The following is a 15,045-nucleotide window of genomic DNA, read 5'->3' as shown; positions in this document are numbered from 1 at the left end:
TTGCGGCCTACACCAAAGGCCTATAACGAGGGGGCATAAACAGTGCTTAATTTGAGCCGATGGTTTCCGGTGCTCAGCACCAGCACTTAATTGCCAGAACCTGCACTTATGACAGCTGCCACCTGGTGGTGCTGTTTGGGGGGTTTTATAGATAAGCAGAAAAACTTTAATTCAATATACATTAAAAACAACTAATACCTGCCACCCAAGCAATTATTAAAGTGTTGGCGGCCTCAAACTGTCTGAATTGTCACACTTGTAGCAATGTGTGGTGCAAACTGTGGTGGCCTCCTGACGACGGCCAGGCAGTTAATGTTTTACAAATTAAGCACTGGGCATAAATAACGCATACATCACACAGGCAAATGGCTGCACTAACATTATACCAATTCAAGACAGAACTTTCAAATTAAATCAGGGAGAGGCGAAACCTTTGAATGTTGGGGTAAATCATATTCGATAATATTCTATTTCATTGCCTTCAACAGAGCTCCCTACATCCCAGCATAGAAATTGCATTTATGATGTATACACGTTCGCTACATCTAAGAAATACTGTGAGAGAGTGATCTCTACAAGATTTTATTTCCCAGCGGGAGAGAATAAGGCCCTCACTACGAATGCCCAGCTCGGAAGGCGATTACTATAGCACCTTTTAAAATGTAATACCATGGGATCAGAATTTAAAAGGTGCAATAATTATAGCCTACTACAAGTTGTGCCCTTTAAAATGAGGCATAACATATGGAATCGGTATTTAACACACCGAATTCCGCAGGTTTTGCTATTTTTACAGGCCTATATTTTCCTGATAAAACTCGGTTGGTTTCACCTGTTGGAATTGATGAGGGGAAGACTCCAAGGGGTTGATAATTATCACACAACTTGTAAGATCAATCCCTGTGCAAACATGAAATTTAGCTGTGCACTTGCAATCAGGGATCAAATGTCTGTTTTCTCATGCTTAATACCTAAGTGTTCATGCTCGTTTGCTATTGAAGATCAAAATGTATGACGTCATTTGTTTTGCTTTGTTTTAAAAAGGACTTTTTTAACAGTCTAACCATTTGATGAGGAGTCAGTGGCGACAGGGCATTTGACTCCTGAGGAAAAAGAAAAAGAACCAAACAATGTAAATTATTATTCACCATTACAAATGTATGATCCCAGAGAAAGTCATGATAGGTGTTTTGTTGACCAGTTTACTGGTCTTTCTGTGAGGAAGTGACTGCCTCCATGAGGGGCATTCAGAATTTAAGTAGGAAATCTCATTATGCAGGAAGGAAGTCATGCCACGCTCGGGAATCCAAGTGCCATATGTACGAAGCTTTATTCAGCTCGCAAACAGTCCGAATAGCAGAATCGGGCAGTTTGTGACTGCACAGAAGCCTTTTTTGTAACTACAGAGCCCTATTTGTGATTCGGTAACCTATTTCCGAATCGCAAATTGGGTTTGCGAGTTTCTATTAGGAAGGGAAGTGCCAAGCGCTTCTCTTCCTAATAGTGGGTCGCACTGGTATGTAGGAATGTTTTTGTGACTGGGAATGCAGTAGCAAAACATTTGCAGGTACCACCAAGTTGGTGGTAACACATCCGCAAATAGTAAGCTGTCCCCAAGGGATCACTTCCCCTTAATGAATATGGGCGGCAACATTTTTTAAGAGCAGGTAGTAGTCACACAGACCACAGCCTACTCTTAAAAAATGAAAAGGAAACTTTTTCTTTTTATTTTTTAAATGCATTCCATTTTCCTCAAAGGAAAACAGACTACATTTCAAAATGAAAAACTGCTTCACCAACCCCAGCAAGCCACCATCCCTGTGAGTGCCGTCCAATCCTAACTGGTCACAAATTGTGACCTAATTCATGAAAATTAATGAGGCAGGTCCCTTGCGACCCACTGGGATTTGAAACTGTGTAAAACACATTATTGTACATAGCTGTTTGCGATTTCCTAATAGCAAATCGCAAAAACGTGCTATTATGAAATCGCAAACAGAAGCTTATGTACATCTGGCCCCAAAACCGTAAACTAGGCTAATTTTCTAAATAAAAGTACAACAGGTTGGTGAGGATTCCTGGAGTTGAAAAAACATTTTCAAGCTGGCATTTAGGATAGTGTAATGAGAATGTAAATCTTGGTCTAACCCACAAGCTTTTCGAGATAAACTAATACTACAAAGAGCAGAAACCTGACCTGGGGAAATGAATTAAAAGACCCTTATGATAGAAGTTCTTGAAGTGTCAATTATCCTAGTTGGGGGGAAAACAGGGACAACGTCACAGAAATATATCACACAGGTTTTTTATATGAATCAAAGCAAGCCTCTGTAAGTCTCATTCAGAGATTCTATTGGCGAGGCATAAAGATCTTGGGATGAAACTGAGCTGCAAGTCTAAGTGGCTGAATTACTATCTTGAGCACAGTACGCTGACAAAGTAGACTTAGGCCATTATATTCATAGGTGTTACGGAATAGGGTGAAAGACATCCTATGTAATGTTTACATCTCTGATATTGTCCTTCTATACTTTTTTAATGATAATTTAGTAAACTGCATTTAGGTCTGTATGTTTACTGCACGTTTAGAATTGTGCCTTTGTCCACAATCATGTCAAGTAAAGTAAATTTGGTTTGGACTCAGTACCATGAGCAGAATGAAGGCTTGAGGTTTCTTCACCAGTTCATCTGCGAACCCTGTAGTTGGCCTACAACTAGTGGCAGACCACCATATTGCTCTGTTTTGATTATTGCGCTGTACTTCTCCCCAGAAGACTGTGGGCACCTATTCTTTCAGTGGACATTTAAACATCAGCAAAGTCACTTGTTGCGTGTTGAAATGTTGGATATATTTACTCCACACCTTATCTTATCAATCACTTAGTACAGCTATGGGGGATGGAAGACTGTAATTGTCTGGAATGGCTGCTCGGGGTAATTTGGCCATGGGAAAGGCATTTACGGTTTACATAAGAGGTACGGTTTCTCGACTGAAGCGTAGCATGTCTTCTACTACCAGAGCGGACACAACCACTCTTCTTGCCCTATGCAAGCCACTAACACATCGGGCAGATACTCTGAGATGAATAAACCTGGTTGTATTTAGCCAGGATAATAAAGCGGTGAAAATTAGGGTTAATGACCAGTGGTAGCAACCATCTTTTAAGCTAAACTTCTCCTCTTGAGACCCAAACCGAAGTAAAATGTCCCATGGAAAGTATCTGGGTGCCTCCAAGACAGCAATTAAGGGTAGTTAGTTTACATGTTTACATCTGAAGGGGCTTGCACAGACTAAAGACGAAAGGCTTTGTTACAATTTGCTTGTCCAATGTAGGGAATACCAGAATGCAGAATTTCCCTGCAACTAGATCTTTAGGGAATAGATGTTGTATGTGTGTGGTTTTGTGGGAATATAGAGGATGTGTCAAAAAAAGAGAAACTTGTTTACCGAAAAGGGTCTACTAGTCTTCACTGGAATGGCAATTTTCACGCCTAGAGGTGGGCGAGCCGCTGAAAGCTCGAACCAGGCCTGAGCCAAGTGACTCAGCTAGAGGATTTCATTGATCCTCGAGCCCTCATGTGGCTTCTACCTGCCACCACACACTAACCTCATGCATCCACTAAAAGTTAAACACAAGGCAGTGTGACCTTTTATGTAAAATGGGTGAGAGACATAGATACTCAGCAAAGGGGGAACTCCACAATATGAAACCAGAAAACCTCAGATTAATCCCGGCATCCTCGCTTCACCAAGTTGTTTGATGCTTGATAAATATTTTATTTTATCGATCCTTCTTTTTCTTGATTTTCACTTATGAGAACACCTTCAAATATGGGATTTTGTGTGTGCTGAGTAAAAAAACGTGTATGTTCGATTTAATACACAATAGTGTTGCTGCGTGATAATACAAATCTAAGCTACCTAGTGGGTGCAAATGACAAGTGACTTGCCTCTTAGAGTACCAGTGTATGGAGCATATGTGAAAAATGTGGCCATAGTCACTAGAATCCATTTTGTATTTGCTACAACCAAGTGCACCTAATATGGAGTGTTGGAGAGAGACCAGACAGCAGGTAGAATTGTAGAGTTCTTCCAGGAATCGTTTGTAGCGGTTTGGGGGTTGGAAGAGGTTAGACAAAGGGCCTCTTTGAAGAGAAATAGTTTCTCTGTGCACTCCCCTGGCCCCTTGTTCTATGGAAGGCAAATCCCAACAGGTTGAGACTCCAAGCAACGGAATGAGCCAACAGAAATGGCATTTCGTATACCTGGGAATCGCAGGCGAAGAAAAAAATGATATCCTGACGTACTGGGTCACAACCTGGTGAACACTTCCACAATACCCTCCAGATAAAATACTCCTCCAAGGGAGGCCCCAGGGACCTGAACTGTTGCAGAGAAATACCTAGAGCTTTTCAGTGAGAGCAGAATGTGCCACCTCCTAGTAGTTACTGAAGGTATAGGCACTACCTGGAGTAGTTTGTTGTTTCTGGTACCTTATGTGCAATCATTTGTGAGTAAAATGCTTCTTTTACAGCAGAAAAAGGTGGGACACTGAATATTAAACTGGTATGTGTTCTTAGGGCCTCATTTACGAGGCCCTAGCGGCACCTTTGATCCGACGGAGCATCATTTGTTTGACGCTCCGGTGGCACAATGTACTTTACGTGGTTTATCATGGCCTTGTAAATATGTGCCTCTTTCGCTCAGAACACTGCGTGAAAGGGGCGTTCCATGGGTGTTGCTGTGGGTGTTCCTACACAGCACCCATGGAATCTGAAGCATTCCTTACCATTAATGGTAAACCTGGGAAAGCGTCGGGGTGGGGTTAGGAAGGCACAACGAGGACAAATATTCTTATTTCTCCTCGTTTTTTTCTCTTTCTGTATGTGCTGCATTCTGCAGCACACATAGAAGGAGGAAATTGCCTCCATTGATTGATATTGTGAAGATAGGTGAACCTTCCTGCATAAACTCAATCAACCCAGCAATACAGGCACCCTTGCAAAATGGTGCAAGGGTGCCTGCATTGGTGCTAGGCTGCTTTTTTAGCGCTGGAGCATGGGTCAGAACAAGAATACACAGTATTCTTGTAAATATGGCACATTCCTGCACTTTTATAATGACGCTGCGCTGCAAAATTGCTTGCAGCACCGGACTGCATCATTCTATTGTAAATGAGGCCCTTAGTCTCTAACGCCACAGCAACTCTGAGAAATTGTTGGACTGCTCAACTTCACTACCCTCAGGGATAAGTGTGAAAGGAGTGTTCTCTGTGCTCACTGTGAACTCAACAGTAAGGGTAACCCCCAGGTCAACAGTGGGAAAGGCTCTGATTGACACAATCTAAGCCCAATAACCCCTAACTGCCCCGGGACTCCTGAAAATGTTCCCACAACAAACGTAAAATTTGCATAACTTACCTGATTTTTGAGAAGTCACAGGTGGTGCAAAGGTGCTGAATTGTGTTGCAACTGAGGGTATGGCACTGGTTTTAACTGAAGAAAATGTTTTGTGGGGCACTGAGGCCAGTATGTTCTGTTCTGTGATGCTGATACTTGCGCTTGAGCTCACTCCCATGTGTGTGGTAGACATTACAGGAATTTCCTGTGTACTGGATGTATGATCAGTTTCCATTGCAGAAGTTCTAAAGAGGACTGAAAAATGTGTTGTCAGCTCTGCACTCAGTGACTCAGTAGTTCTGGAAACTGTTTGGACAGTTTTCTTTGCTGTCCTCTGTGATGTTGTAAATTGATCTGATAGCGTTGTTAAATCTGGCGTAATACTGGTTGCCTGCTTTGGAGTCTGAAAGTGATGCGCTCCCTGAGTAGAACTTATTTTGGTGGCCAAAAAAGCGGTGGTTTTTCCAAAAGTGCCATCTTCCCAAGTGATGCTGGCATCCGTAAAACTCTCGGTTCTGCTTATTCCATCTAACTTTGACAAAGAGCTGTTGAAACGTTCTGTGGTGATTTCTGAAGAAGATAACCTTGGTGAGCCCATGCTCGTGTCTGCACCTGTTTGAGGTGAACCTGTGGATAAGCTACTGTGATCAGGGGCTGTGGAAGTGTCCACTCCAACAGTGTCCCCTGGATCTTGTCTTGGCACAGATAAGTAGCTTGTTTGATAGCTCTCAGTCGACAGAGATACAGAAGGCAGGGATGAAAACAGGGATGGTGACCATGAGGAAGGAGGTGGTGCTGAAAATGAAAATGTTGGAGATGGACGTTGTGATCGCCATGAAAGCAGCAGAGAGGTTGTTGATATAGAGGATGGGTCTTCTGAGAAAGAGGAAGGTATTGGAGATGGGGATTTGGGAACCACAGGCTCCAAAAAGGTCACTGGTATACTGGACGTTCGTGGTGATGGTGATGGGAAGAATGGACTTTGAGATGTAGATGATGATGCTGTTAAGGTCTCCGTGGAAGATTCTGACATAGTAAATGGCGTGGACGTCTCAGAATGCAATGATGAAAAGGACTCACTGGAAGTGGATGAAAATGACTCAGGTGACAGCGATGAATGAGATGTTCTAGGCAGAGATCCATTTACCGAAGAAACAAATAAATCTGATGATGATGATGGCAATTGGACAGTTGAATCATCATCAGAACGACTGGTAGTCATACCAGAGTCCACAGAGGGATCATCTGCGTTTGCTTCATCTTTTGTTGTATTCTGGAAACTGTTAATAGGCTCCAAAGTCTCACTCCAAGAGTCATAGGTTTGAGATGAATGAGTCGATGTCTTAGAGGAATGAGCTGGGAAGCGCTCCCAGGAACCTATGGTGAAGTGTGTGTCGCCTTTTAAAGACCTAGACCTCCCATTGTCTTGTACTGAAGGTGAGTCTGGGGAATCTGATGTTTTGGATGTATTATAAGACACAGAGCTTTCAGTGATATCCGCAGACATACTCCGGTTTGTTATGGACAATAAAGTTCGCTCTCCGCCTCTGTTATATGTTGTGGAAATGTACATGCTGTCGGTGTGAGATAGAGAAGCACTTTTTTCTGCATCTGTGCTGCTGGCCGGTTCTTGGTCGTTTCCTGTACATGAAAAGAGATATAGAAAGACAATTAAAATGTATTCAGATATCAACGTTACTTGCTTTCTGCTACAGTTGTTTTCTTCTCACTATATAGGGCATGTGTACAAATCCTACACAATGGTATTTTTAGATTTATTGATAAGTATGCTGTTTTCATATTTTAAAGAATGCAGAAACAGGGAGTAAATGCGGTTAAAGCAGTGTGTCTTCTTTATTTTATATACCATTTTGGACATGTTAAAATTGCCATTATAGACTGATATTATATTATGGAATGTCATCCCATGAGCGCCACATACATAAACTATGGAAGCAATGGGACAGAATGCCTGCATACATTCTGAACATCAAAGACCACCTCGTATTCCCGAAGGCCATAAAAAATGGCTGTTCCTTTCAACACATGAAATAAGATCAGGGTCTTCTTTGCTTATGGACCTATATCAAGCAAAAGGAATAGCTAGGGTGCCTGGTCTATGAGCAAGCGAGGGACATTACATTGTGTAGGGGTGATAAAATACAGCAGTAATGAGGATTCAGAGGGTCCCTCAAGCCTTTAGGACCCTGTGTAACTGCACCTGCTACACCTTTGATCGCTCTGCTCCTGTAAGGGGCATCGATCCTGAGTACACTCGACATGCTAACCACAGTGGCAGGGCTATAGCGTTGCCTATGGATACATACCTGCAGTGGTTGATTTATGCCAGTCGCTGCAGGTGGTAACTACTGACAAACACAACAAGATGATGGGCGGAGCACTGAAACTGTTCAACCACTCACCACCAGTAAAGAGATCTGGATTTAATCCATCGTTCTTTTGCTCACTATGCCACCCCATTTTGGATCCAGCGACAGTGACACTCACTTATAGGGGCGAAGACTTATTTTTCATCGTAAGACTTTGACCCCCCCTTCCAAGCAGGAGTGAGAAAGGCAGAAAAGAGAGAAAGGAAGAGGAAGAGAAATATATTTGTGCTCTGTGCTGCATTGCAAAGTCTTATTTACACTCAGGTGGACTTGTGCTCTCTCTGCGATTCCAGACATAATATTGTGACGTATAAGGGCAAAACCTCTTGCTTTTACCTCTGAAGGGTTTCGAACATCAGAGAGTGTCTGATGAGTTGCACCCCATTTCCAGTAGGGAATTCCAGTAGGCAAGTGGCCAGATGTATCAAAGGATTTAACCCATTCTGTGTCTATGGGAAAATGTGTTCGTGCATATGGCCCAATTCTTTATCAGTTACTCTGCAGTTACTGGGCTAAGCAGTATTATTCCTGCCCATGCTTGCCTCTGATCTAAGGCTGACCCTGCTGTCCGCCTAGTTCCACACTTGTCACCTTACCCTCACACGGAGGGTGTTAGCCTCTGTGGACCCATCGTCACCCTCCAAACAAGCAAACTGTCTCCCAAAGACATCAGTGGGATCACCCGCCATGGAAACTTCCCTCACCATCCAAAAAAATGTAAGTCCATTGTTTTCAATGGTATCACCCTCCAAAATGAAGACTACTGACAAATTCCAAAACTTCAACATTTTTGAAGGCATAGACCGCTGAGAGATGTGATCAGGCCTGTTGAGTTTGAGTTTGAGTTTAAATCATTTCTAAAGCGCGCGTACACCTGGCGGTTTCATAGCACTGTTGGGCTTGGCCCTTTTGGCAGGTTCACCCCGAAACTTTTTACATTCTCCTAGCCTGTTTCTGTAACCTCGTATTGGTGATTTTAGGCCTCTGTGCACATTTTCACCGTGGTCCAGTGTAAAGGGCATGCGCTCTCTGTGTATGTGTGGTGAGAGTGCCCTGCCCTCCCGTAGGAATGCATGGGGATATGTGGGTCCATGGTAGTTACTGATATGTGGGGAGTGCAGGGGCGAGAGTGGTATGTGCGTACTTTTAGAAGTTTGCATTTCTGTGTGCAGTGTGATGTGAATTGCCTGTCTGGCTTGTGAGTGACAGGGGCTTACTGGTGTGCTTGGCTCCAGGAGCCAGGGTGAATCTGCCTGGTGGTGAATAGGGAGATCTGCATGTAGATGGGAGGGAGGAGTGCACCTGGGACCTGAATAGGGATGTGCCTTCCCTTCACAATGCTGGCTCCACCCCCTGTGGTGCGTCTGATGTCCCTGGCCTGTCTTGTGAATAGGAGAGAGGGGAGTTCCCCTGAACCAGTTGTAGCTGGATCTCCCATTGCCTGATCCTTTTAGACAAAAGATTAGGTGTATAAAAGAGGGGCTGTGACCCCATGAATTTGTTCTACCTTTTGACTTGAAACAACCAGGGGCGTGCTGCTGCTGGGGCGCAGGGGAAGGCTTGCCTCCCTGAGCCCTGCCCTGCCCCTGGATACCTGAAGGACTCTCTGGTCCTTTGGATCCCGATTGCTGCAGGGCATGCTGCTGCTGGTGCCCAGGAGGACTTGCCAGGAGGGCTGCCTCCCTCGGCCCAGCTAAGCCCTGAAACCATTGGGGCTTGATTTCCTGTTTTAAGAGACTTTGGGGACTATGGGCTTTATTCCCCTTGTCCCAGGACTGTGGCTGCCTCTTAGCGCCTGGTGAGCGCTGTATTTTAAAATTCCCCAAGGAAGGAGGAATGCGTGGACTGGGCAGCACGGCGCTGCCTAACGAGGAGAGGGAATCCCCGGCGAGGGATTCCCCCGTGTTGTTGCTGTGATGCTACCAAAATTGCGGGTGCCACCCCGCTTAAATGTGATTTTATATGGGTGTCCACCCCGCTTATGGCCGATACTTATATGTGATTGGGCGGGGGCCCACCCAGCGACTTTGCCGATATTTGCGCTCGTGGGTGCCCACCCTGCTCTGTTTTACGGCTGGAGGGAGCCTACCCCTCATCGCCGAGCGACTGCCGCATCCCCGGCCTACCTGGTTGTGGGCAGGGCCGCCGGACAGAAGCAGAAGTGCGGCTGGAAGCGAGGAGAAAGCTTGAGCCTGCCCCGCAGGGCTCCCACCGGTATACGGAAGTTTTGTGGATTTTCCAGTCAAAAGTTTAAGGTTGGGATTCAGAGAGGGGTACTTTAGGGGATGGATGGCTGTGTCAATGTAGCAGATAACCGCCAACTAGTAAGTCCCGAGGTTATTCTAAACTTTGTGCAGGCAGTTTCCCATTGGGCTCATCGTGAGACACTATCATTGAGGTACAAAAAATTGAAAGCTCTGTATGTATAGATTTTCTATACCGAACACCGCATTCTTGTACCTTGACACTATATATATATATATATATATATATATATATATATATATATATATATATGATCAAACAATACAGCTTCCACAGACACCTCCATGGACAAAGGCACGGACATGAGGTAGTAAAGATAAGACAATTACTTATTGCTCAGGTACACCCTCAACCCCTGAGGTCAGAGAGACGCGTTTCGGATTTCAAGACTCCTTTGTCAATCTGAATATATATATCTATATCTATATATATATATATATATATATATATAGATATATATATATATATATCTATATATATATATATATATATATATAAACTCCAGCCTGTCCCTCAATGCACTTTCCGTGCGGACAAGAACGGGACACCAAATAACGCCACAGCCAGACTTCAGGTGCTTTCACTCGTGGTAAATTTTATTCGTGCATGCAGGGTGCAAAGCCTCGTCAAACGCGTTTCGGGCACCGGCTGTGCCCTTGCTCACTGACTCCTTTGTCAATCTGAATATATATATATATATGGGTCCAGGTGGGACCGAAACGCGTCATGGCGGCTTTGGTGCGAGATATTTGAAAAATAAAATTTGGCACGAAGAACTTTATGGGTCCGCCTGTTCATCTGCTTACTGAAAAGCTATTTTGGTGAAGTACGATTATATATATATATATATATATATATAAATGTGCATTTCCGCACTGATGAAGGCAACAAGCCAGAAACACATTTCTGCGGATGAAATAAAGCCTGTTTATACCCCTGTGTGCACAAAACCTTGTCTTGCAGTTGCTGTTTAACAAGAGGGTTCCACCCCCGCTCTCCGGTTGCACCCGCTGTAAGTTTGGTTGGGAGAATGCTGTTGTTGGATATATATATATATATATATATATATATATATATATATATATATATATATATATATATATATATATATATATATATATATATATATATATATATATCCACAACACGAAACCACCAGCCGTTGCACCACAGAGCCGCGGGAGCTCGCTCAAAGATCAAATTCCCAACACTGGTTTAAGTTCCACAAAAAAACTATTTACGGACCGTATGTCACTGCTTATAGTTTGTCTAGAAGATGTGCTCCCCTTGAAGTTATTGAGTACTATTATATGTTCAAAATTGTGCCCATTCAGGGCAGTATTCTTCAAAAAATATCAATTTAAGAACTATAATTGTGAGAACACTCTCTGCTAAATCAATTTAATGTAGATATGTAAATATGAATTATATTGTTCGTGAAAATAGGCTGATCCACAGCGCGAACATGGTGGTCATGATCGAATTCTTGGTAATATAAATGACAAGACCCGTTTGCACAACACGCTTTGAAATATGCGCAAGATAAAATGTTAGTACAGTGGGAAACGAGTCCATAGATAATGGGTCACTAACAGACTTTCTGTTTCTATATAAGGAATAACGTATGAATTGTAAATATGTATTTTATTCAAATAAGTTGAAACGGAATACTATCATTGATATTGATTCGGTTGTGCAAAGTGGCGAGTTAACATTATATGAAACCTTACCATTTCAAACGGCCACCGAAAGAATGGGCTGATTTCTTTTTCCATTTTCTCTGTTTATTTTGCACACAGTCACTTTCTATGCTCATGCAATTATGTATAGCACATCTTTATTTAAACATGCAAATGTATTAACCATGTTAACACTGACGAAGGCGGCAACGCACAAACGCCTTTGTTAACCACATGCGCGCTAGCGGAATTCCGCTCCTACGCTGAGATTTTCAAAAGCGCATGTTACGTGACGAGCTGGGCTCGTCATCAGCATGCGAGGAGGCTACGCCATGACGAGCCCAGCTCGTCATCAGCGTGGAAGGGGTTAACTATCTGCAGCATCAAATAAATTAGGCTAACTGGACATCGTGAATTTGCAGAGTACTTTGAAGTGTTGAATAACACAGAATGTAATTTAAGATTTACATACACCATAAGTAAGGATCGTACCATCTTCCTAGATACTGAGATTTACATCTATGAACATCAAGTCCACTCTACCCTGCACCCGAAAAGCACCACTACAAATGCCATTCTACATGCTGAAAGTTCTCATCTCCAAAGTACAATAAAAATCATCCCATTTGGGGAACTTTTGCGAGTTCGAAGGAATTGTTCAGAGGATACGTAATGGCAAAAAAACAGTGAAGCTATGTGTGCAAGATTTAAGAAACGAAAATACAAAACTCAAGTGATATGCTCAAGCCACCAAAAAATTGAAAAGATGAAAAGAAGTGAATTAATTGAACTCAAGAGTGAACAGGAGAAAGAAGAAAACAAAAATGAAATTCGCCTGATAACTTTATGCACAGAAAACAAACAGATCAATAAAATACTATGAAAAAACTGGAATATATTACAGTTGGACCCAGCAATGGCAGAAATATTTGGAGATTTCCCCAAAATAACATGCAGAAGAGCAAGCAACTTGAAGCATCAATTGGTCCATAGTCACTTCATAAGCACACCTCCAAAGACATGGTTGAAGTCAGTGGGGTATGTGAAATGCTCAAATTGTAAGGTGAGTGCAATTGAAAAATATACTAAGGAAATTGAGATGGCTAACAAGAAAAAGTGGAAAATCAACCAATTGATAACATGTAGGAGCCAGTTCGTAATCTACATTGTGGAATGTCCATGTGCCTTGAAATATGTGGAAAGTACTATTTGTGAATTAAAAAAGCGCATTTTAGAACATGCCAGAGCCACAACCAACAATGATAGAAGCAACGCCATTGCGAAACACATGGAGAGGAATCATGCAAGTAATTGGCGGGATCTGAAATTCTATGCAGTGGAACAAGTACTCATCAATGTGAGGGGGGAGATTGTGAAAAGATCCTAAGACAAAAGGAGTGTAAGCATATCCTAAATTTTAGAACACTGACCCCCATGGGCCTGAATCAGGACGAAGAACTGCATTCACATTTATAAATATGATATATGAGTACTCAATGAATCATGAACTTACTCCTCCAAAAGAAGAAAGAAAACGCTTATGAAATTAAAATAAGGACTGGTGAAGATGAACAATGATAAGAGTTTCTAAAGAAAAAAAGAAAAAAATGAGAAAAAATTGTGGTTGAATATTTGTGTTTCTGTTCCCCTTCCCCCCCCCCTTTTTTTCTTTTCTTTTTTTGGGATAGTATTATTTTCCGTTTAAAAAAAAAATTCTCTTATTCTGAATTGACTCATGTAGAGGTTATTGCGTCACTAGCGTATAGAACATCATTAATATTATTGACATGATAATTCAGCCTAATTGAATGGTATTGATGATTAGAATACAGAAAATGCCCACTGAAGGGTAGGAAATTCTTGAAAATTATATAATAGGACAAGTTCCATGGTTTAAAAATTGACAGTAATTCATAAGTCATCACCCACCGGAGGGTTGTATTTTGTAAAAATGAAATTTAAAATGAAAAGGAAATGATGGAATTTATGATATGGAACACCATACAAACAATGAATGTAATTGTGAAAAATATTATATTTGTGAAAGGATAACAACTATAATATCTTGATAAAAAATGTGACGCTTAAAATTAATTTAAAATGAAGTTGAAATGGTTTTAAATATATAAAAAAGTGCTAAAACTACCATGACCAAAAGGCCTAGCACTGAAGGAAATGATGTCATCCTAGTTATATAAACATGTCTGTATTGCCGCTAACGGTGTATGTTTGTTCCCCGTGATCAAGAGGCTTGCAGCCTCGAAACGCGAAGGGGTAGCTGGCATACTGAGAATAAACTGATGGTCAAAGCATTGCTGGAGTAAGCGTTTATTGGTACTGCGTGTGCGAGGAAAAGTGCCTTATGACAAGGAGTTTTGGAGAATATATAATATATATATATATATATATGCAGAAAGGAACACCTTCCTGCACATAAAATTGCTGTTTCTATGTGTGCTGCACAACGCAGCACACATAGAAACAACAAAAATGAGAAGAAATAAAGCATTTTTTCTTGTTTTGCCTGTTTAAGACAAGGTTTTCCTGGTCTTCATTTTGGTGCTGTCTCCTATTTATTCCACCCTTGTAAATAGGGGGCATCGTCAAAATCAATGGGTATTGTGGAGAAACGCCCACCGCAACACTCATTTCCCTCCCCAGCGTGAAAGGGGACCTTATATACAAGGCAGCGTTGGCTTGTAAGTAAGGCAAACTCCATATCGTCACAGGAATGTCACTGTGGTGATAGGGGCTTGTAAATATGCCCCTATGTTCTGGGCAACCAGCGATTATATCGCAAAACATTTCCTGCAGTATACAAGAATGAAAATAGCTCCAAAAGATATTTGCACAATAAACAAGATTTCCAAGTCGTATATTCTGAAAATGTATTTACTTTCTTTTGAAAATACACATGAAATTACAGTGTGTACATCTCTTTCTTCTCTTTCAGAGTCAAAAAAGGAGTAAGATGTTTACCAAAAAGTCACTACTTGTCTTCAATGACAAGTACTCTTCACGCCTAGAGGTGGGCCAGACACTGAAAGGTCTAGCCAGGCTCGAGCCAAGTGCCCGGCTCTGACTCAGCTAGAGATTTTCATTGATACTCGAGCCCAGAATGGGCCGAGCCCTCATGTGGCTTCTGCTGTCCACCACGCTCCAACCATAGGCATTCACTACACATTAAATACAAGGCAGTGATGTAAAACAGGTGAGAGAGAGTGATGTCCATGTAGAGGCTAAACTCCATAATGTGGAACCAGAAAAGGATCATTCCCGGCATCCTCACTTTATAAAGTTGTGTGATCCTT

The 15,045-nt window shown here is 42.1% G+C and overlaps 1 protein-coding gene across 2 annotated transcripts in view; it reads right to left on the bottom strand.

Moving 5' to 3' along the window:
- HEG1 (heart development protein with EGF like domains 1) overlaps positions 1 to 15,045 on the bottom strand; it is a 220,261-nt gene that overhangs the window by 99,464 nt on the left and 105,752 nt on the right. For both annotated transcript variants that reach the window (XM_086957440.1, XM_086957439.1), the window contains exon 2: positions 5,422 to 7,041. In XM_086957440.1, coding sequence (XP_086813566.1) covers positions 5,422 to 7,041 — 1,620 coding nt within the window. The remainder of the gene's footprint in view (positions 1 to 5,421; positions 7,042 to 15,045) is intronic.

Source organism: Lissotriton vulgaris, chromosome 2_1, assembly GCF_964263255.1.
Source record: "Lissotriton vulgaris chromosome 2_1, aLisVul1.2, whole genome shotgun sequence".
Taxonomy (NCBI): Eukaryota; Metazoa; Chordata; class Amphibia; order Caudata; family Salamandridae; genus Lissotriton; species Lissotriton vulgaris.
The sequence above is the reverse complement of the archived record's forward strand: the minus strand, read 5'-3'. Positions and strand labels throughout refer to the sequence as shown.